This window comes from Chroicocephalus ridibundus, chromosome 1 (assembly GCF_963924245.1).
Source record: "Chroicocephalus ridibundus chromosome 1, bChrRid1.1, whole genome shotgun sequence".
Classification (NCBI taxonomy): domain Eukaryota; kingdom Metazoa; phylum Chordata; class Aves; order Charadriiformes; family Laridae; genus Chroicocephalus; species Chroicocephalus ridibundus.
The window spans coordinates 20,283,682-20,306,553 of record NC_086284.1 but is presented as its reverse complement, the minus strand read 5'-3'; the positions used below and the strand labels follow the sequence as shown (position 1 = coordinate 20,306,553).

The 22,872-nt window shown below is 45.5% G+C and overlaps 1 protein-coding gene across 1 annotated transcript in view; it reads left to right on the top strand.

The window, feature by feature from the left end:
- Positions 1-6,832, top strand: part of ALKBH8 (alkB homolog 8, tRNA methyltransferase) — a 57,770-nt gene extending 50,938 nt beyond the window's left edge. Inside the window, exons 11-12 of the mRNA XM_063338723.1 lie at positions 4,808-4,957; positions 6,151-6,832. Of these exons, the coding sequence (XP_063194793.1) occupies positions 4,808-4,957; positions 6,151-6,720 (720 nt within the window). The 3' untranslated portion in view covers positions 6,721-6,832. The remainder of the gene's footprint in view (positions 1-4,807; positions 4,958-6,150) is intronic.
- The last annotated feature ends 16,040 nt before the right edge of the window (positions 6,833-22,872 follow it).

Below are 22,872 nucleotides of genomic sequence, written 5' to 3'. Positions count from 1 at the left end.
TCTTTACATATAAATTACTCTCCTTGCCAGAATACTGATGCTAGGAAGAAAAATGCTGGCAATGCAGGAGCCCAGATGGATTGCCTTAACACAGACATTCCTATTTCTGTAGTGCTTGTCATTCAAAGGCGATCGGTAATGCAGCTTGTATTTCACGTGACCCTTTTGCTGCGAGATGTGCATCTCTCTTTTCTGTATTACTGTCCCAAACTGGGATCCACTGGAACTGTATAAAAGTTTGATTTTTGCCAGTGTGTGGGGAAGAGGGATGGTGAATATTTGCTGTGGTATGCTTGCATAATGGTGGGTGGGTTTTACTTGCACTGGGTCCATGTTGATTGAGAACAGATTTCTGTCCAAAGGACTTAATATGAGTGGGTAAAAGCAGGAAGGACAAAACTAATTGGTAAAGGTATACTTGGAGGAAATTCACTCTATCTTAGTGATTGGCGGGTGAGGCAGAGGAACCTTTCCTGCCCTTTTATCTCAATGAATAGGAGTCATTAAAATGATGGGAGATCTGGGAAGAGAGCTCAGAAGGAACTGGGCAACAGCAGCACAAGACTGAACGCTGGATTGTTCAACCTGGTTCGGACGCTTTGTCACTGAGAAATGAACTTCACGCTTTAGACATAGCACTTTGTTTCCACAGACACCCTGACTGTATGCAATGGAAAACCAAAATGCTACGTGAAAGGAATACTAAAGGCCTGACTCAGACCAACTGGAGCAAGGAGATTTGTCTTTCTTGCTGCGGCTGTTCTGGTGTCTCTTTTTCTACGTATGTGTGTGTTTGCTGGAATGTAATTTGGTTGAGGCTCTCATGCTATTAGTTATAGCTGAGGTGTTTCTCCAGGGAGCCACATAATTCCATTTGGCGTCTGGATTTCAGAATTAGATGTCGTTTTCTCCATCAGTTTCTAATGTGCTGAATCAATCAGGCTTCCAGACACTTAAATGAACTAATTCTACCAGGTAGAGTTAGTTATAATGAGATAATGCAGAAGGAAAATATATAATGGTGGGCAACATTGACCTGTCTTTCTTTAAGCTTGCAAGAGGATTTCTCTCTTGCAGATTTGCAGCACCATTACAAAGCAAGCTATTTATTTAGTGTCTTTTGCCCCCTAATGATCTATTCCAAACCACGACATTAAGTAGATTTTATAAAACTTAATTTAGCTACTGCTGGCTGAAACGGTGGAGGTGAAGGTGCCTGGGAGCGCAAAGGAGCGGGATGGGATATCAGCCTGTTATCCTGTTCTCAGGAAGCCAGTACAGCTGCTGCAAACTCAGGCAAATCACAGGTGTTACACTTGTTTCTCCCTTCCTTTGTCCTTTTATCTTAGTCTTTTTTTGATACCTCTATTAGCCTAGAGGTTTGTGTTACCCAGCGTGCCCTAAACAGAGGGTGCTGTATGCCGGAATGACGACAGGCTTTCGCCTCTTTCATAAATTTTGTGTTTGCTGGGGTTCTAGTTGCGGAATTACATACTAATGTACTGTACTAATACCGATTTCCTGGCTTAAAACAAGACCTGGATGCAGTTAGTGTTTATCCAGATACAATGAAAATCAGTGCCTGAAATCCCTGTTAAAAATGTAAGTGTATTGTGTGCCCCAGTACATAGGTGTCTGTGGCCATTCTGGAGCTCCTGCGAGCCATTGTCCGCATCACAAAAAGCACTGAAGAGAGGAGTGGAGGTACCCGCAGAAAAGGCAGGGATGTGGGAATGGCTGCCTGGAGTAAAATTTGAGAAACTTAAGAAGCCAGCCTCCTTTGAGGAAATGCTAAAAGGTGTAGAGCAATTTGCTGAGAGGTGGACTCCCTAAGAGGTGGATTCAGCTGAATAGTCAGCCATGCTATTTGAGATATATATGAGAAATCTGGGGGGTTGAGCAAGGAATTTGATTTGGAAAACAGGTATAAGAAATGATTGAGAAGACTCACATAATAAGAAGAAATAGAGAACCTTAAAAACTTATACAGTTTGGCTTACCAAGAAATGTTACTAGATTCTGTTGGTTTTGGACACTGAACTAGTAGTAATTTGACTACCTTTGTGCGCCCTTCTATAAGAGATGTCAGCATCCCGTGCTAAGCATCAAAATTAGAGACATGAACTGGCAAAAATGAAAGCATTCCAGTTATATTTTGAGATTTTTTTTTTTAAATGTTTTGATTAAATCTGTAATTAAAGAAAAAGAAATATAAAACAGTCCTTTGAACTGTTTTCTGTAAACAAAGTTCCATCACATCAAAGCTTCCGCGTGCTTCAGAATGTAGAAATCAGTTAGTAACAGAATTGGGAAGAGTTGAGTTTGTGGTCTCTGCCCCTTGCTGTAAATGTTTTCTGTACTCATAAAAATCAGATAAGCTCATTTTCCAGCATTGCATCACTGAAGTTAGCTGTGTTTTGCTAGGTTATTGTTTTCTAAGCAACAGAAACCAATGTATTTTGTTTTTTAACGAATGCATGTTTTTTTATAAGCTAGAAAATGCAGGAATGTGGTGATTATAATTCTTTTGAGATATCACACAGAGATAATTCTAGTAAGGATGCTACATTTGCTTAGCTTCAGCACCAGGCATATCTGCGGTGACTCCCTGAGTTCAGCATATGTGCATAGCATCTATTATGATGTTTACATTTAAATCTGCATCAAGTTTCAGCCTAATATACCTATTTTAGAGCAGCTGTGCATTCAAAGTAATCCATTTCAAGGTCTCCATTTTCATTGCAAAACGGAATCTTTTTGCTTTGGATGTAGATTCACTTTAATAAGTATGACAATACAAGTAAGCCTGACTTCGTAATTATTTGATACAATTTAGATGCAAATGAGGACTTCACATTCTGGCAGTCATGCCTTTGTTCTCATTCTCAGTTCACTGGGTTTCATCAACATACAGTGTAGTCCTTTTCAAGGTCATTTTGGGAGGGGAGGGTTGAGTTCTATTATCCATCTCTTTTTTGCTATAGACACGCAGGACCAAAGCAATTCTTTCTGGTTAAAGTTTGTTGTCAGTGGAAATGGCAAGTATTCTCCCTCCTTCTGTCAGCAGTGAATTTGGTCCTCTGAGTTTATTAAATACTGCATGCTAATGTCTTAATTGCAAAAGTAGTTGAAGGCACCGGTAATGAGGCGTGGAATCTCTAACATGCAGGTTGTCAGCTAAATCCATTCCATGAAGAGAGTAATTTAAAGACACTTCAGTTGGCTTCCAGTGTGAATTGATGGGGATTTATGTTAACTTCCAAGTAAACCAAGAGTTTCCTTTTTTCTGTTCATAAATAATACTATTCACTCAGTGCTTCAGTAAACGCAGAGACAAGGCCAAGGAATAAATGGGAAGAAAACAATGCTAGAATTGATCTTTTCAGGTCTGTTTAGAGCTAATTGGCAGGACAATATGTATATATTCATCATACTGTTTTTGCGGAGGATTATCTTGGGTTGTCAGGTTGGCATTTTCACAACTGTTTAATTTACTTTGGACCAGAAGTCAGGGACCTAACTAGAAAGCAGCTCACCTGGAAGCTTTCAGGACATATGGCTGGAACAGAATCGTGGTTTTCTTCAAAACTGTGGTAGTAGATTGAAAGCTAAAATGATTTGAACCGATAAAATGAAAAGTTATGATGGAAAATAAATATATTTTCATTAATCATTGTAAAAGAGATTTTTAATTTTAGCAAGTACTGTTGTCTCTACTGGGTTGATTAACCAGAACAAATTCTTTGCTATTCTTCTTAGATCAGGGATGGTTTAGTATTCTTTCTGTGTCAAATGCAATAAACACTGTTAGCATTAATTACTTAGGATTCTGAATCTGTTCTCTGCTATCTACTCATTACTGATCATTGGAAACAAAAATAAATTTAATATTCTTATGCAAGCTGGGTTTGATGTATGGCTTGGTAGCAGGGCTTCAGTTTGAGTGTTCAATGTGCATGGCATGAAAATGAGGGTGGTGCATACCTCGCTCTGTTTGTTCTTTCAGAAGGGTCTTGATCAATTTGGATTTATTGTGTTTATGCAAGCATGTAAAAGATATCTTCAAGATGCTTTTTCTTACCATCTTGGACCTGCACACTGGGCAAGGCTTAAAGGCGGGGGGGAAAGAAACATTTAATGAGGTGTCCTGAAATGATTTCTAGGGGTCACTTTATCACGACTGCACAGAACCTTGGAAAATTATGTTGAGGTTAAATTTTTGTGGATCGTGATACTGAGGGTGAAGAGGACTGTACCTGAGCACTTCCTTACTTACACTGAAATGACGAAACCTGGGTGATTGGTGAAGCTGTGTGACATACTTCAGTGATGCCACCAAGGTCACCAGTTTGTCATTTACACTTGTACATTCAGCTTTCGTGAGTTCAGTATTTGTCTGCTTCAAATGTTGTCAGGTTACAAATATCAATTGAAAGGAAAATAAAATACTGAGGCTAGGTCACCTCTTGTTTTGCTGGTTTCAAGAGACAGTTTTGAGGAAAAGTTAGGTTGAAACCTCTTCTGTCCTAAGCTGGTTCAAAATCAGCATGCTATAATGAGCTGTCTAATATCCAACCTGCCATCTTTGTTTAAAGTAAGCATCAGGAGTTATTTCTTTTTGTCTCTACCTGGGAACCATATATATTCCTCTTACTTAAGGCTATTTTCTTGCACTTGTTTTTATTTTAAACTAAAATGTGCTACCTCAGTAGGAGACTGTGATGACTCTATTACTGTAAGCATCAAGTGAAAATCATTTTCCAGTCTTGTAATTATGAAAAGCTTCATGAAGCACTTTCTGTTATAGGTTGGCTGTGATCGCAGCAAAAACCTGGTGGATATTTGTGGAGAAAAAAATTTCCAGGCTTTTGTCTGTGATGCCCTATCGGTACCAATCCGCAGTGGTTCTTGTGACGCCTGCATCTCTATTGCGGTAATCCACCATTTCTCAACAGCGGTAAGTCGCCCTCTCTGTGCTCCACTGTACTGTTGTATTGCTGTGCAGAGCTACTAATATTACAAAAACCCACTACTTTGGGCTCACGAAAGCAAAAGGGAAGAACAAAATGGGGGAAATCATAGGTTTGCACTTGGCGTAAGCAGCTGTCAGAGCACATCAAGCTGTTGCACTGCCAATGCTTCTTAAACTTTCTCTTCACGTTCTCCCTCTGCGTGGCAGATGCCCTTGCTCCTCCTGGCACTTTGATCTGGGTGTTTGTGTTTCATTTTTGTCTGATTACAATTAATGACACTGGAGAAGGGGGCTCTGCTTTGGGAGTCAAGAGATATGTTACTTCCCAGCTCAGATCTTGAGCAGATCTCGTGTTTTTCTCTGTGCCTTCGTTGTCCATCTGCAAATGACAGGGACACTGCTCGCTAGGCTGCTGTATCTCTGGGCTGTGTGAGCTTCTCCTGTGTGGCAGGAGCTGTGTGATTGTAACAAACTTCTAGACCAGGGAGCCATAATCTTGGGTGGAGCCCGCTGGTCTCTCCCTACCAGAAACAGCGAATGTTTCCAAGCCCAATATAAAAAAGTAGGAAGAAGTCTGCTTTGGAGAAGGCTGACGTGGTCAGAGCAACCAGTGTTTGAGCCATAAATCTGACTCCTTCTACTGGAGACTAGGGTGTGTATCATCAGGTATGGTAGAATTGAATCTGGGATTTTAGATACTGAGGCGTGTGTCATTTCCAGCTGGGCTGATATGTCTAAGAAATTCTGCTCAGCACAGCACTGGTTTCAAACGGAAGGAGAATCGTAGAATCATTTAGGTTGGAAAAGACCTTTTAAGATTGGCGAGTCCAGCTGTTAACCTAACACTGCCAAGTCCACCATTAAACCACATCCCTGAGTGCCCACCTACCCGTCTTTTAAATACCTCCAGGGGTGGTGCCTCAACCACTTCCCTGGGCAGCCTGTTCCAATGCTTGATAACCCTTTAGGTGAAGAAATTGTGTTTCAGCAAGAATTGTGTTTAAGAAAATGTCTTGGCTTGCACATAGTGATGGACTATATTATGAATGAAAATGAATAGTGGAAAAATATGTCCCTGATTTTTATTATGTCTTGTGGGGGGACAGTAAGGAGGAATTGCTGCCATTCCATTCTCCTGCCTTTATGTACTAGCGCTACACTTTTGCTTTCCTTTATAGGAGAGGAGACTGGCTACTATCCGTGAACTAGTCCGACTTCTAAGACCTGGTGGAACAGCACTCATTTACGTCTGGGCAATGGAACAAGAGTACAAAAACCAGAAGTCTAAATACCTTAAGGAAAAGAATGGTAGTAAAGACACAGTGGAGGAAATCAATACCGGCATGGCCCAGAGACCACTTAGCGATCAAATGCCTGATAGCAGCAGCCAAGACTCAGCATGTTCTGACCGACTCCTTCATGACTCGAAGGATGAAGGCTGTGATGCAAAGCCAGTCGCAGACTCCAGACTGCCTGTTCACACTAACCGAACCTCCTTTCACTCTCAAGATTTGCTGGTTCCCTGGCACCTGAAAGGTGGCACTAAAAAGAAAGGGGAAAGTGTTGATACAGTGTTGTTTCCAGCTGGCTCCAAGGAATCCCAAGAACTCAGCCCTGTTTTCCACCGCTATTACCATGTGTTCTGTGAAGGGGAACTGGAAGCAGCGTGCAGATCCCTGGATTGTGTGAGGGTTCAAAAGAGTTACTATGATCAGGGAAACTGGTGTGTGGTTCTAGAAAAGTTGTAGCCTGTGGTGTTTTGTTTGTTTTTTACAGTGTGAAAGGTATTTTTAATGCAGGCTGCAGCTATTACCTCTTTTAAAATTGCAGAATAAAGACTTTTTTATTGACTTAATAACAGTAACTGGCACTGTGTGCATATGTTAACAATATGATGGCCAAACTCAGATACCACCTCTGCAGAGTGTTTATTTTATTTTTGTGAGTTACAGTGAAGAGGATTAAGTGGGAAAATACTGGCCATGGGAATCAGTGAGGATGGCGTTGAGCTTTCACAGACAAAGGGCCTGGTTCTCCCTTCTCTTACACCAGTTTGTGCTGGTGTAGCTGTAGTGGCACACACAGCAGCCCACAGCTAATTGGAGTGGAGCTCTGCGCGGGAAAGGTAAAGCTGTTTGCTATATGAAACTGTGGGTCAGGGAGGAGCGAATGAATGACTTAAGTTTAGCTAGAGTTACAACGTTGCCCAAAGTTCGGTCCAGCCTCTTATGCTGTCTGTCAGGGGTCACAGATCCCTTTCAGGTTGGAATTTACTCTCTTGATCATGGTAATGATTATTTCCTCAAGGAGAACTGGAAAGCCAGTGGGGATACCACAGCCCTTTTTCTCTTCCTTGATGCTCAGGCACCCACAGTTCATGCTGTCGTGCCCTAGATTTCTCTAGCTCTTCACTGTAGTGTTGTTTGAAAGCTCCTGTGTGCCTGCAGCACCAGGGCTCATAGTGTGGGGTGACAGCTCAGATGCCCCTGGAAAAAAAAAAAAAGAGGAAAAAGATTAACATGAGGGCAACATTGGTGCAAATTTTCTGCAGGGTAATTTCAACCCCTAAATGTTGTAAGTGGAACGTTTTTTATTTATTGTACTTCAGAAGAACAAAGAACTGGAGTAGAGGGAACTGACGCTGGTCTGGCTGACTCATAGCAGCCCTGGCTGCCATTGCCTGCAATGACTAGCACAATTTATTTAACACAGCTCTGGTGCTACCAAAGGAGCGTGCCACCTGCAGTGCATTTCCGGAATTAAAATAGAATGGACTGGCTTTGGCATGGTGAGTGACTGTTGGTGCCTCTGAAAACTGGTACTGCTAGGCTGTGCCCTCATTGCCCGTTTCATTGATTCATCGCCTGTAGCTGTAGCAGATCTATGGTATGGGCAGGTCTTGCTGCTGTAACTGATGGCATCTAAACTGAGGTGGCCATCCTGAATCATGGGGACTTGAAGGACAGCTGTGTTCCCTTGGCCTACTTCTGCCTCCCTCAGACTTGCAAGTTAAAGGTATTGCTGTGCCGGCAGACTGCTCCCGGTCACCATTTCTACTGGGCTCTGCCATTTTCCCCTCATCATATAACGGAGAAAATCTGAGGGGAATGACAGTGGTAAGAGAGGAGCTTGCTGTCACCACAATTCATCCAGCCTGTGCCTTGTTCGCTGGCTGCTTCCAAAGAATCCCTGGGGAAGGAGATCATAGAATCATAGCATGGTTTGGGTTGGAAGGGACCTTAAAGATCATCCAGTTCCAGTTCCCCTGTCGTGGGCAGGGACACCTCCCACTAGACCAGGTTACTCAAAGCCCCATCCAGCCTGGTCTCGAACACTTCCAGGGATGGAGCATCCACAACTTCCCTGGGCAACCTGTTCCAGTGTCTCACCACCCTCATTCCACAGCTGCACGTGTTGTCCATGTAGCAGCAGCCCTGTACTAGCTGATTTCTTTGGGCCACAGCGGGACAGAGTGGCATGTCCATGGCAGATGAACCTTCTTGGGCGTGTTCAGGAGTTGGTTTGCACACATTCAATAAATACCATATAGCTGGGAAGTGTTGGACTTCCCATACGTATACAGTTTGGCACTTCTGGTATGCAGCACAGCTGGTGAGTTTTTGCAGGGGGAGCCTTTCTTTCTCCTTGATAACATCTGTGGTCAGGCTGTTGGGCATTGCTGCTCAAGACCTTGTGATGTGAGCAGGCCTTGGTGTCATCAGGGGAAACACGGTGCTGGAAAGTGAAGAACTAACACTATTGATGAAGCAGTTTCTGTCACGGGAGCAACTCACTGTTTGAACAGTGCTCTGAGTGTGCAGGCATGCAGGAGAAGGCAGTTGTCACTCCAAGCCTTGATTTAAGCAAGAAAGCCCAAGATGGGAAGTAGAAACTGAGTCCCAAGAGTGAAGTAAACTGCTTGATGCCATAGGCAGAGATGGAAATGTGATCAATTCCCTGACTGCCTTGTAGGGCCAGGCTATCCCTCTAATCTTATAAATGCTTACAGGGTAGCAAACCGTTCATTTCCCAGTTCCAGACAACTGCCTCCTCCTTGCCCTTGCCTGGAGCGGGGCTTCCCCCTACTGTTGGAGTGAGAGGGGCTAATCATGGCTCTTGCAGTCAGAAGGGAGGCTCCCATACCCTAAAGTGTAGCCTGCAGGCAGTGATGGTGTGCGTTTGATATTCAGTAGGGCTGGTACCCGTTCTCCGGCTCTGCTTTTGCTCCTTTGCCACGTTTGCCTCTTACCAATCATTGTTTTTGCTGTTTCCTATTTTCCTCCTCTTCCTTTGGCCTAGAGAGGGACTTGCTTGTCCTCGTGTCTTCTCCCAGCTGTGATGCTGTGGGCAGAGGGTGGCCCTGGGAAGACATGCAGGAGGAATGCTGTGCTGATAGTTATCATGAGTAAATGACAACACTGAGTAATACATATTCAAGCTAAGAAAACTTAAAGAAATGTGGCAAATCAGCTGTGAGACCTGGGTTGTTATTCGTTATTTTACTTTTACTTGGCATTACATACTGCTGAGAAACCGGCCGACCAGTTATTAAGACTGCATTGTGTTTTGGAGGGGTGTCCCTGCATGCTCCCTCACTTCTGGGATGCTTCCCAGAAAGTTGCATTTCCCACCGGGGGTGGTTTTGACACAGTTTTGCGTTGAGGCCCCCGAGCTGGCGTCAGTGCTGGGATACCGTCCTTGGTTGCAGCAGCCCACCCAGTTCCCAGGTGGGCTGTGGGACCAGAGCCAGCCCGTATGGCTCCTGGTGCAGTGTCACACCGTGTCAGTGACGGGGGACAGGGACAGCCTCCGCTGGGTGTCTGTGCAGTGACTGACTCGCTAAATTGGGCTGCCTGTTATTTCTGATTATCGTGAACTGCATTCATGCAGAAAAAAAGTAGGAGGACCACATCTTTTGCACTCTTTGTCTGCATGGCCATGTGTTTGCCGGTGCCTGGATTCCTGCTGAGCAGACAGCAGCTTCTGTTCCGTGTGCCCGTAGGCGCATTTTCTGTAAGGATTTACAATGTGCTGGCAAGAAACTCAAGCGCTGCTTGAAACAGCCCAAAGTGTTGCTGTATCCTGACCTTGTGTGACAAATGAGGAATCCGGTCTGCAGCAGCGCTGGATTACTCAATGTACTCTTCCTCCATCTGGGAAGAGGTCAGAGGTGCTGCCTCCAAATTAACCGCTGGCTCTGGCTGGGCATGGGGTGAAGCGCTGTTCTAACCTAGGGCTCAAATGCACCAAGTAGACATAAACCCTGAGCAGTCGAATGTGGACTTCGTGTAACAAAGTGATCTATTTTTCCTCAGGCCCTGTGGCTCCCCCGGAGCTCTGCTGCTTCCCACTGCATCCCTCCACTTCCCTGGCAGAGGCAGCATTAGGCCGTGTCTGGTGTGCCATTAAGCATTTCTTGACTGCCAAGGCTGATTAACATCACTTCTTGACTGCCACATAGACGAAGAGGTCGGATTCCCTCTTTCACCGGTTCTACAGTGAAGCACCAGAGATGTCTGAGAAGAGTCAGAGTTTGCCATCAGCCTTCGAATACTATCAGTATTCATAGAATCATAGAATAGAATCTAGGTTGGAAGGGACCTTTCAGATTATCCAGTCCAACCATCAACCTAACTCTGACAAAAACCATCACTAAACCATGTCTCTAAGCACTATGTCTACCCATCCTTTAAATACCTCCAGGGATGGTGCCTCAACTGCTTCCCTGGGCAGCCTGTTCCAATGCTTAATAAGCCTTTCAGTGTAAAATTTTTTCCTAATATCCAGTCTAAACCTCCCCTGGCGCAACTTGAGGCCATTTCCTCTTGTCCTGCCACCTGTGACTTGGGAGAAGAGACCGACCCCCACCTCTCTACAGCCTCCTTTCAGGTAGTTTTAGGGAGCGATGAGGTCTCCCCTCAGCCTCCTTTTCTCCAGGCTACAAGCAGTTGGTTTTCCTTTCAGCCAACAGCTTTTAGCTAAGTCACAGCAGCATTTCCCATCCGTGTCACCCTGACCCGGAGCAGAAAGTGTTGCTCTCCCTGTCCCAGGCAGCCTGGCGGTGGTGGGTCTCAGCTGATCCCGATTCTGGAAGGGGATCTGGCATGGAGAACACTGGCTTGGGCAACGCTGATGCGTGGGTTGAACATGCAGTACATAACTCATTACCTAAGGGGGTTTTCCTGGTGTTCCTGAGGGCTGTGAGCTGGAGGCCAGTCCCAGGAGCATGTCAGCTCTTCAAAGAAGAGTTGAAAGAATTCTGACATCCTCTGAATCTGGAAACGTTGTGAAATATGTCTTTGATTGAAGTCAGGCAGTCTCTTCAGATGCTGAGAAAGGAATCATGTGGTGAAGGAGAAAATGACAAGGGAGGACAGCAGATATATGTTAACAAAACGTATTGCAGAAGTTTATTGAGGAGCTCGTTACAACACAGGATTACGTGCCACCACAGCTGCCCTCTGCAGAACTCGCTTGCCCCTTTTTACCTCTTGGAAGTGTAATGAGCCAAAACTCTTTAAGGTCAACAGTTGGATTTAAATGTTACAGGTTTCACAGTGCAGTGGTTTTCATAATTATGTTCCTTTTTTTGGCCTTATTTAAATAAAAAAATGTGCTTAAATGGCTATTCATTTGCAGCCAAGAAGATGAAGGGACGGCAGACCTCCATGTGGGGATCACCTGTGCTGTGAATGGGGCCAGGATGGGGCCAGGCTCTTTTCGGTGGTGCCCGGCGACAGGACAAGAGGTAACAGGCAGAAACTTGAGCATAGGAAGTTACACCTAAACATGAGGAGGAACTTCTTTACCCTGGGGGTGGCAGAGCACTGGCACAGGCTGCCCAGAGAGGTGGTGGAGTCTCCATCTCTGGAGACATTCAAAACCCACCTGGATGCGTTCCTGTGTAACCTGCTCTGGGTGACCCTGCTGTGGCAGGGGGGTTGGACTAGATGATCTCCAGAGGTCCCTTCCAACCCCTACCATTCTGTGATTCTGTGATTCTATGAATGCTGATGCCTCTCCTGCTGCAGTCCTCCCCCTCCCCCAGCCATCCTCAAAAGTGCCTCAGTGCACCCAGGTGCGGGGAGATGGGAATTTCTGCTCTGGCCCAAATATGACCCTTGGTTTAGCTCTGGGCATGTGCAGGCAAACATCTGGTGGTGTGACCAGAGGTGGCTGTTTGTTTTTGGGGTCACTGTCCCTCTTGTTCCCAGCCTCCTGTTCCAGGGACCACCAGGCCACCCCATCTGACCCTGCATCAGACAGCCCTGTCCGCTCATGTGTTGCACTGTCCTGCCCTGACAAAACGTTTGTGGGCTTAGAGCTACGTACATCGTGATGTGATTTGTTGTCCTGGGGGCAGACAGAAAATGAAACTTGCAAAGCACTGAGGGCTTCTCTTAACTTCGTAGAGGTCCTTCAGACTGACATCCTGGTGCAGTGATGCCAGTGACAAAACTCCCCCAGACCTCAGAGAGGCTGGATTTCCCTGGAAGTGCTCAACTTAAGCTTAGTAGGGAGAAGCTTAGGACAGCAGATGGCAAGGGACAACATGCTGACTGTGGTGCTTTGCTGACTGAGGGCCCCAAAAAGCTGTGGGGACCACAGTGTCTCTTCAGAGAGCTTGAAGGACTGGCCTCAGCAGCGTGAGCAGAAGATGAGCTCTTGTACTGCTCCTCAAGGCCGTATGAAGTCAGCGCGTAGAGGAGAATGCAGTGGGAAAGGCAGTTTCTCTGTTTTGGAACATCAACATTTTTAATATGATGGAAGATAGATTTATCTGTCAGTCCTTGATCAAAGTATCAAAATCTACTTGAGAACCTATTTCTGGTGAAGCTTCCAAATGATTGTTCTAAGAGAATATCTAGGTCTTTACTGAGAAACAGAAGTCTCAAGTTTGCTACTTGCCTGTTTGGTTTTTTTTTTTTCTGTTTAGTATTTGTTTTTTCAGAACTGTTTCTCTATTTTTAGGGGAGTTTGTCAAGATCTTTATTTGTGTGTGCATAACAATTTCCAACATGATTTATTGAAACCCGCGATGAAAAATTTGTGCATGTGTTTAGTGAATTTCTGCATCTGGAAAAAAAATGCTATTTCCACGTGCAAGAAACAGCACAAAAAAACTTTAAATTTTAATTTTAAGTAAACCCCATGTTTATCAAACATGAAAACAAAAAGCCAATACAGAAAAATCCCAAGTACTCTCCCTCGTGGCAAGGCATGCTTCAGCCCTTGGACTGGCTGGTTATTCTGGTTTTTTCCCATTTTGTGTGAATCTGGGAGGGGTCTCAATGTGCAGCCCACGAATTTCCCTTGTTACTGGGGTCCATATTTCTGCAAATGCCAAAAATGGGATTTGGGTAACTTTTCTGCCTTGTCTTCTGTATGGTTGATAGCAGGTACTATCTCGTCCCCTTATTTCTCTCCTTTGCAGCGATGCCTGGACAACACTGGAGTGCTGTGCTGTCAACAGCTACTGCCCATCCCACGGTTGGGTGACTCCTTGCTTCCCTCGTCTGTATCCCTGTTTTCTTCTGCCGTACTTTGTACATTGTGAGGTGTCTGCTCTTTGTGTAGTGTGAGTGCAGCTGGCTCCTCCTCTGCAGCTGTATTTCACATGGGGTTTGGTTCCATAGGTGTGTTCCTCACCAGCAAAGGCAGACTGAGATGTGTCTTCTCTTAAGCTGCAGATCCCATCTCTCAGCTGTGCTGAAAACTCTGAGGTAGCTGCGTGGAGAAAAATCACAGGAGATACATGATTTGTAGGGGGAAAGAGGCCTGCGACAGATGAGATGCCCCAGCTCAAGGTTCTTCCATGGACCCACGCAGACCTGTACTGAGGGTCCAGATGGCAGGAGATGGTATTTGACCCCCTCCCAAGCTTTTGCTTTGCCTATTCTCTCCTTAACATTTTACGAGTATATTGACGTGTTTATACTAAGCTTTTGTAAGAAGCGACAGCTGAATTACGAACCATCAAGATAGAGAATTCACACATCACTGTGTTAGCAAACAGCGTTCCAGTTTCTTTCTTCTGGAAAAGCTATTGCATGGTAGGAAATGTTGAAGCAGGATGAGGACTTAGGAAGATGTGCAGTTCAGAAGAATCTGCCAGATACCAGCCTCTAATCCTGCAGACCATCAGTCTGCTCTTAGCAGACAAAGCAATTAATCTGTACAAGAGATGCAGATATTTAGGTCAAGATCTTTCCTCCCAATTTACGTACTTAGAGTGGCTTGCGAAGTACAGGAACAAAATGTCTAGAGCTGAGGATAATTCATCCTGGTCTCAGACACATTGCAGACTTGTTCAAAGGGGCAGTATTTTAGCGAGGGTTTGACAAACATAGTGGTAGTCTGATGCCGATGCAGGGAGAAGCCACTGGTAGTTCGTGTTGAAAATAAAGGATCTTCTGGGCAGAATGGCGCTAATTATACTGTGCCTGTATGATGGGTCCAAATCAGGCCTTGCTGCTGATACGGGGTGCATCTCTCTAGCCTCAGCAGAGCCAGGTCTCTTGCATCTGTCCATGCTCTGACTGATTCATGGTTTGATCTGGAAAAGCTCAAGGTATCTCTGAGCTTCAAGGAGGCTAAAGAGACCTGCTTTGGTGTCAGGTTGTTTGTTCTTCTGGGAACGGCCAATGCCTCAGCTCTCTACAGCTCAGGAGAATCAGAGAAAGTGAGATTCCCCTAAAATTCTTTTGTGCCAAACTTGTAGGTCACTGAGCTCAAGAGCTGAATTTACAATCCTGCATGTCCTTCTGGTCTCCCTCCGACTCAGAGGCATGGTTTCAACACAAGGGGCAGTAAATAGGCACTTCTAGATGAAGATGAGTGTTTGGGGTCAAGAGGCCTGAGAAGCTCTTGACATAGGAACTTCGTCCCCTGTCTCCTGGTACGTGTTTCTACAGATCGCACATGGTGAAAACAGAAGTGGACCACACTTTGCAGGAGGGGCGTAGTCTCATGGAGCTGTGATGAGGATGCCTTTAGAAAGGGCTACCTCCTGAGGCTTGGGCACAGCTTTGAAATGTAGAGAGGAGGCAGGTGAAGCCCAGGGAGCTGGGCATGTTTAGCTTGAAGAAGAGGAGACTGAGGGGAGACCTCATTGCCTTCTACAGCTACCTGAAAGGTAGCTGTAGGAGGAGGTTGGAGAGAGGTGGGTGTTGGCCTCTTCTCCCAAGTGAATAATGACAGGACGAGAGGAAATGGTATGAAGTTGCGTCAGGGGAGGTTTAGATTAGATATTAGGAAGAATTACTTTACTGAAAGAGTGGTCAGGCACTGGAACAGCCTGCCCAGGGAGGTGGTCGAGTCACCATCCCTAGAGGTGTTTAATAAACGTCTAGATGTGGCACTTCAGGGCATGCTCTAGTGGCAGAGATTGTAGGTTGTTTGGTTGGACTCGATGATCTTAAGGGTTCTTTCCAACCATGAAGATTCTGTGATTCTGTGATTCTGCTTAGTGATGGGAATACACAAAGCAGAACTGCAAGTGCCTTGTGCAAACCCTCAGGTCTACGAGGCTATTGCATGGGATGTTTTCTCAGTGCAATTTTCCATGTGCGTTACTTTGGATCTGTCTCCATCTTCCCTGTTTCCATGTTGCTAGGAATCAAGGTACAATACACTCTGGCTAATAGGACAGCTTGTTCCTTTTGCAGCCAAGAGTCCTTGGACCAGCTTTGGTTTTGTATCAGTGTCAGAGGTGGTCAAGTGAAAGGCACATCTGGGCTCTGGCGTGGCTGTGAAATAAAGGCTTTAGAAGAGTGAGCACATTGTATTTCAAAACTGAGAGAAGGAAAGGAGATGGGTATGAGGGCTCTCTGAAGTTGCTTTGCTTTGATGTCTTCTGTTTAAGCACCGACAGGGGGGAGGATCTGCAGGAACATGCATGGCGAGCTGCGCTCTCCGGAGCCCACCGGGGAGCTGCTGGGTCCATGCGGGTCCATGGGGAAGGTCACTGTGCCAGTGCGTGCGCAGACGGAGATACAGACACGTAGTTGTTATTCTTGTGATGCTTCTGTCTCTGCTCGGAGTCAGGTGGCTGAGAGGGATGTTTGCTCGCTTTCTAGCTGTGCAGGGATGCAATCCGACAGAAAGGGCAGGACTGGTGGGATTCCCTGAAAATGAAGCAGCTTGTGGAGAGGGGCTCCCGGCAGGGGCTGTTAGCTCAGTGGTCTGAGAGAGAGCGACTCTCAGAGAGAAGGATGTGCCTGCAGGGTCACATCTTTGATTTTCCTGGAATATTTTAAAGACTGAGCTTGCAGCCCAGCTGTCCAAGGGAGACGGTCAGGGAGTGGTGTGATGCCATCAGTGGGAATCCTTTTAATGTTTTGGGAAGGGGAGGGCTTACCTTCAGGTGTGGAAGGAAAATCAATTTGAGAGTAGTGGAATTTGGAAAGACAACCCTTGCTACTGCTAGATCGCCTGGCTTCAGTACTTGAGTTGCTTTGTTCCCTGGTGTTAAGGGGTCATGAACAGCTGTGCCCAACAGCAACTGGGCAAGTTTAACAAAAACAAATGCAAATTCCACTTCCTGGGGCAGAACAACCCTGTGCATTGGCGCAGGCGAGGGACTGACCGGCCAGGTGGCATGTCTGCAGAAAAGAAGCCGGGTTCCTGGATGACAACAAGCTGAACACGTGTCAGCCCTGGGACACAGCCCAGAGAGCTTGTGCAATCTCTGTCCTTGGACATCTTGAAAATTCAGCTCGGCAAAAGCCGGAGCCACTTCGTTGGACTTTGAAATTTGTTCCACTTTGAGTGTAGTTGGACTACATGAGCTCCTGAGGCCCCTTCCAACCCAAATTGTTCTGTGACCACAACTAACCTCCAATATTTTCTTGTTATTTTTCCCCTGACCCTTATCAGCAAATCGCTCACCAGTGTGGTTCCCTCACTGCTCCCTCTCTGTCCCTATTCCCCTTGCTTCAGACTGATGCTCTTCCAGTATCCGTGCCACTGGCACGGCCACGCTGGCTGTTTCCTACGGCACGGAGTGGACAGCACAGGGAACAGCAGAACGCGGCCAGGAGCTTCCCGTGCTCTTCATGGTCTGATTCCCTGCAAACGTCCTTCCCTGCCGCAGGGGACAGGTGCTGGCAGTCTGGCACAGGACCAGGGTTTGAAGGGGATTGTTCTGAAGTCAAGAAAGAGAAAGATCATGAAGCAGTTGGGAGGGAAGAGGTGACACCTTCTCTGTCTGCTTCTTTCCCCTTATTGTCACCTGCTGTCACATCCCAAGCCTCTGGAACAGGTGGGCATGTGCCATGCAAAGCAGTAGAGCTTACTGCAATTTCATCCTGTCCCTCATCTTTGCACTTTTCTCGCGTGAAAAGATACCCACACTTAAAAACTGTAGAAAGAAATCGCCACTTCTAGCACTGCTACATGCATCTTTCTCTGAAATTAATTCCCAAGGATAAAGCCAACAACTTCTGGTTTTACATGGATCTTTCTAATTTCCTGTGATGTCCCTTGGTGCAGTTAATGTCACCCAGTAGTTTGCCTAAGTGCTTAAGGTCAGTTTGGATGCCACCAGGCTGGACCTGTGTGCCTCCAGGTTCCTCCTAGGCTGAGGAGACTGATTTGTGGTGGGACTGTGAGCAATCCCTCCGCTGGCCCTAAAAACACCAAGCCACAGAGCAGCTCTGTGTTAGCGCAGCCAGCATGAACACGAGGTGGACCAGCTTCCCAGGAAAGTGCAGGATCTCCCTCAGCCAGGCAGCTGCCACACGAATCCTTGTGCAAAATCAAGCCGGTAGGTTTGAGACCCAGCCTGGCACCACCTTCTGCCCAAGACTGCCATCTGCAGAGGGCTGCCAGACCCCTTCTGCCCGATTTAACCCCAGGAGAGGGAAAATGGCTGAAAATCCCACAGGGAGAGAGATGTCCTGTATGGCATTAAGTTAGGTGTCTGTGTCTCCCAAGTGCGGAGTCAAGACACCATCTGAATTTAGCCCTCTGGTGTCTCCTTAGGAAGTGTGGCCATTTGCGGCAAGCCATCAGGGTTGTGCTTTGTGGCTGGTTGAGGGCCTGGTCTTCACAGATTTTTCTTCCTGCAGGAAAATGTGGTAGTTCAGATAACAGAGCTACAGACTTTGCAAAGGTTTCTTGACCCCCATATTATATTGAATTATGTGAGAAGAAGGAGGAGAAATACAATCCTTTTTCTTGGCAGCAGATCCTTTCACTGCTGTAGCATGTTTTCAGAATTTAGGGCAAAGTCATCCGAAATGTCCTCCAGCAGGAAAAGTTCACATGGTTTTCTGCTCTACAGAAACACGTACGTTACTGTGCAGACAGAACCAGCCTGCTGTGCTGGACAAACGCATCCCTCATTCCCTCTTCCTGATCTGAGACTGGATTGTGTTCAAGGCCAGGTTGGACGGGGCTTGACCAACCTGATCTAGTGAAAGATGGTGCCCATGGCAGGGGAGTTGGACTAGAAGATCTTTGCAGGTCCCTTCCAACCCCAAACTTTCTACGATTACCCATCATGACTTGATTCCTTGTTTTGCTCCCGAGGCAACTCTGGTATTCCTGTGCCACTGCAGGAAAGCTGGAACAAAATTACTTTCCCTCTGTTTCATCCCATTTGTCCAGGTCTGGGCTGTGTGCCAGCCAATGGCCATCGGTTACTGCCTCCTTTAAAGGGACGCAGTGGGGTGCTGTTTTGCATGAAGAGTAAAGCCAGCAGGACAGTGGTTGAACATACAACCAGTTTATAAAAAGAGGTTAGAATCCATGTGGTGTCGTGTTCCCCAGACCCTCCCTGCTATTACCAGAACAAATGAGGTGACAGCAAAGCACTCGGCGTTTACCTCGTCTAATCCAGACTAAGGGTTTGCAGACTGCGGTAAAAGCAAACTTTCAGTGGGTGTTTGTGCGCATATATCTTTTTGTTAAGTGGTTAGAGGAAGCATCCTTGGCAACCCTTACCAGATGTGTTTACAAGATGCTACGTCAAAAGTCACCGCCGCGTCTGGATGCTGTCAGCTGAACTCGATCTAGCACTTTGCATTGCAGCTTCTTGCTCCGGGGGTGCCCCGGCTCTCGGTGCAGTTTCAGGGGGATACAAAAAAGAAATGAAATAGCTCAGCTACGTGCTTAGGTTTTGACTTAGGCATGTGGTCGTAGATCCTTTTTTAAAATTCTTCAGACTGCTGCTGTTTACTTTCTTGTACTAATCCCCACTGGGGGATTGCCTTATTTTTTAAAGACAACTTTGAATAGAGACTGGGAGGATAAGGAATGCACAAAGATTCTGCTAGTCTGACTTCAGTTTTAGTTTCTGAAATGCAGTAGAGGATTGTGTTGCTGCAACTTGAGGGTGAAAGAGGAAAAAGAAGATCATTTGATGCCGTATTACTCTTCTGCCCTTTCCACTCCTCTTTCTTTGTTCTTAAGGGGCTATTTTAATCAAACAATCACAACGTTGCTACAAAGCCATGATCTCTAAATGTCACTGTCTTATGGGCTGGAAAAATGAATCAGTAATTTGTTGCAGGCAATATTGTGCTTTGCTTTTCCTCTCTGCCCGGTTTGGGCTTCAGCAGCCACGGGGGTTTGTGGCTGCAAACTGGTCCGCACGATCCTGTGCCCAGTCTGTTCTGTCTGCAGAACCGCAGCCGGGGGGAGCAGGTACTGAATTGTGCTGGTTAGCAGGAGTTTTGGTAATGCAGATGTGCAGCCTGCCCCTCCCTCTCCCCCATCCCTGCCCTATGGAAACTGGTGGGACAGCCAAGGATTTTCCTCCTCTGCTAAAACTCTGGACTATTCATACAGTTAGGTTTTGGCATCTCTCAATCCCAGAACACTTCAATACAGCTTCAGTGGGGGTCAGAGATCTCTGCCACTTAAGACAGAAAAGGCTATGTCTTTCCACCAGTGACATGCCCTGATGCTGTCCAGAACATGGACTAAAAGTGTGTCCATCACCACCACCTCTCCCACATGCCTCTACAGCTGGGTGTAGAGAAATCATGGTTCTTCTGGTCAAAAAAGAGTGGATTTCTTTTCAGCAGCTGGACTATGGCAGATGATGTAGCAGTATCCCCTCACATCTGACCCTCCCCTTAGATGCCTGGTATGCTGGAAGGCATGCCCAGTTCAGGCTCTTTCCTATATCATAGAATCATAGAATTGGTAGGGTTGGAAGTCGCTTTTTTTGAGTAGAAAAATGTGTTCAATACTTCGACGTCCAAGAACTAGCGACCTCCAGGAGGGTCTCCTCCTTAATCTTACCAGGCACGGAGGTGAGACTGACTGGCCTATAGTTCCCTGATTTCTCTTTCTTTCCCTTTTTGAAAATGGGGATTATGTTTCCCCTTTTCCAGTCAGTGGGGACTTCACCAGACTGCCATGACTTTTGGAATATAGTAGAGAGTGGTTTAGCAACCTCATCCACCAGTTCCTTCAGCACCCCTGGGTGTATCCCATCAGGTCCCAGTAACCTTAAAAATGTTGGGTATCACTTGATCAGCTGTCTATGTGGGACCCTAGAGAAAGCAAAGAAAGGTGGGGATAGGAGGCACTGGTTGATAGACCCTACAGAAAAGAATAATTTGGAAGAGGAATCAGTGGAAAAATTGTTTCACATGCTGTTAGTAATGAGGTTCCTGTGGTGGGAGAATATGAAGGAGCAAAAGAGGCCCGGGTAGGAGGAATGAACAACAAGAAGAAGATTAAGAGTAGGCAAGCGTGTTTAAAGAAGGTAGCTGCAGAGGCTCCCTCAAAAATTGATAAGCAATGGAGCCGCTGAGGTGGAAAGATCTAAAGTGTTATCCTAAGTGTAATGGGCACTTGGTGCTTGGAAAGCTGCAAGTTAGAGATTGGAAAGGAGGATGCTGTTGGTCAGGGCATGAAGAGCAATGCGGAACGTATGTTATCAGTCTCTTCTTGCTCAACGTGGTGTAACAAAATGGGGGAGGTAGGGGTCGAAAAGGAGATGGAGATGAAAACTCTGAGTCAGAGACGGGAATGAAACTTGTGTAACTGGAAAGGCAGAAGTAGCAAAACGATGCAAATGGCTGATGGGGGTGTTAAAAAGTGCCCGAGGGTCAGGTGTCAGATCATAGAAAGAATCAGCTTGGAAGGTACCTCTGGAGCCATGTAGTCCAACCTACTCCTCAAACCAGACTTAAATTCAAAGTTATAACTTAATATTTTTTTCAAAAGTTGTGATACCATAACTTCTGTGGGCATTTCTCCACTAACCTTGATGTGGGCCAAGGAGGTCTTTTTGCTCATGCTCACTAGCAGTAAAAAACTTCTTCCACAGAGGCCTTTGTATTACCAGTTCCTGAAGTAATCCATGCAGCTCAGAAGCAGCACATTCTGTTACACTGCTATATATCCTAAGGGGTGGCTGGTGTTGGATGTAGTGAAAATGTTCCTGTTCCCTTGTCTGAAGACTAGAATGGAACGTAGTAACTTGATATTAGCTAACTACATTAAAGTCACCCTTAACTCAAACAGTGTTAAGGGAAAAAACAATTGTTAAGTGTTTATTTATAAAATCTAAACAATGAAGGTGTTAATGCCAGAAGAAAGAAACCACGTTTGATGTACTTCCCGAATTCAAACCCGAAAGATTTCTGTCCTCTTCTCTTAGAAGTGTTTATCTCACCCCCGTGGCCATGGACCACTTGAGTTCTGAGTTTTCCTTCTGAGGAAAGACCCATGAAGAGCAGTGTGAACTTTTACGGACCAGATATTATTTGTGACTTGCTTTGTTCTTCATTGAAATAATCTCACTCCCTTTACTCGCTGGACTTCTATTTTTTTGTGATTTCCCCGACTTTTAATATTTGTTCCTCTGTCTTTCTTCGTGCCTTGGGAAATGGTAACGTCTTGTTCCTATGCCAGGACTAGACATCTCCTTCCCTTGGCAGAACTATTACGAATATGAACCTTCTCCATGTGCTCAACTTTCTAGTCCATATAAATACAAATACAGATGTGTTTCATATGTACAAGTAAGATTAAAGTGTGCCTCTTGCTGCTGGCTTTTGACTGAGAGAGTTGATTTCCATCACATCCGTGTTGATACTGGATATAAGGTAACTAACTCGCATTTCAGTCTTTAAGAGCTATAAGGCAGTGTAAGAAGTCAAGAAGTTGCTTAATTGTACTAAGAGATGGAAAAGGAGAGAGATTATAAGAAAAGGTTATAGGGAAGAGCTTGGTGAATAGAAGCTACAACTTAATATCAATAGACCGCGACAGCAGAGAGCAGAGACTCATAGTGATCAGTTAAATGGCATGATCCCAGTGGGAACAATTAAAGTAAATGTCTATCAGAGATATTAAATATAGGCTAGAAAAACAGCAATCAGTCTGAGTGATAGCAAGCTGCTGGTGTGCATACAGGATGAAGAGAACTTCTGAAAACAATACAGAAAGTCAGCTGTGTAGGTAAGTCTCTGCTGAGCAGAGCTCAAACGTGCTCCGTATAAAGTGAACGGCACCGAGCACGTTTGGGGAACCGTGTGCCAGAAATTAATGTCACGCAGCTGTCACTGCATACAGCAAATGTTCTGAATGGTACAAAGTATTCCCCTGACAGTATGGGAAATACTGGGTGGATGGGGAGCCATCCCAAACACTTATATTATGAGGGATTCAGAGTGATTACATTTTCCATACATTACAAGGTTTACCAGAATCTGGATGAGTTTTAGTCTCAGAATTCCAGATCAGATATATTATACCTGTAAATACCACAGAAACAATTTCCATTTGCAAAGGGAAAGCGGTAAAGATTTGTCTAGAAATACTAAAGAAGATTAATAGTTACTGTCTCCAGTGTGCTTTGTTTTGTGTATTCTTCTTGCTGCTACAATTAAGGATTTCTTGTCATTATCACTTTCTGTGTGTCACTATGGTTTTCT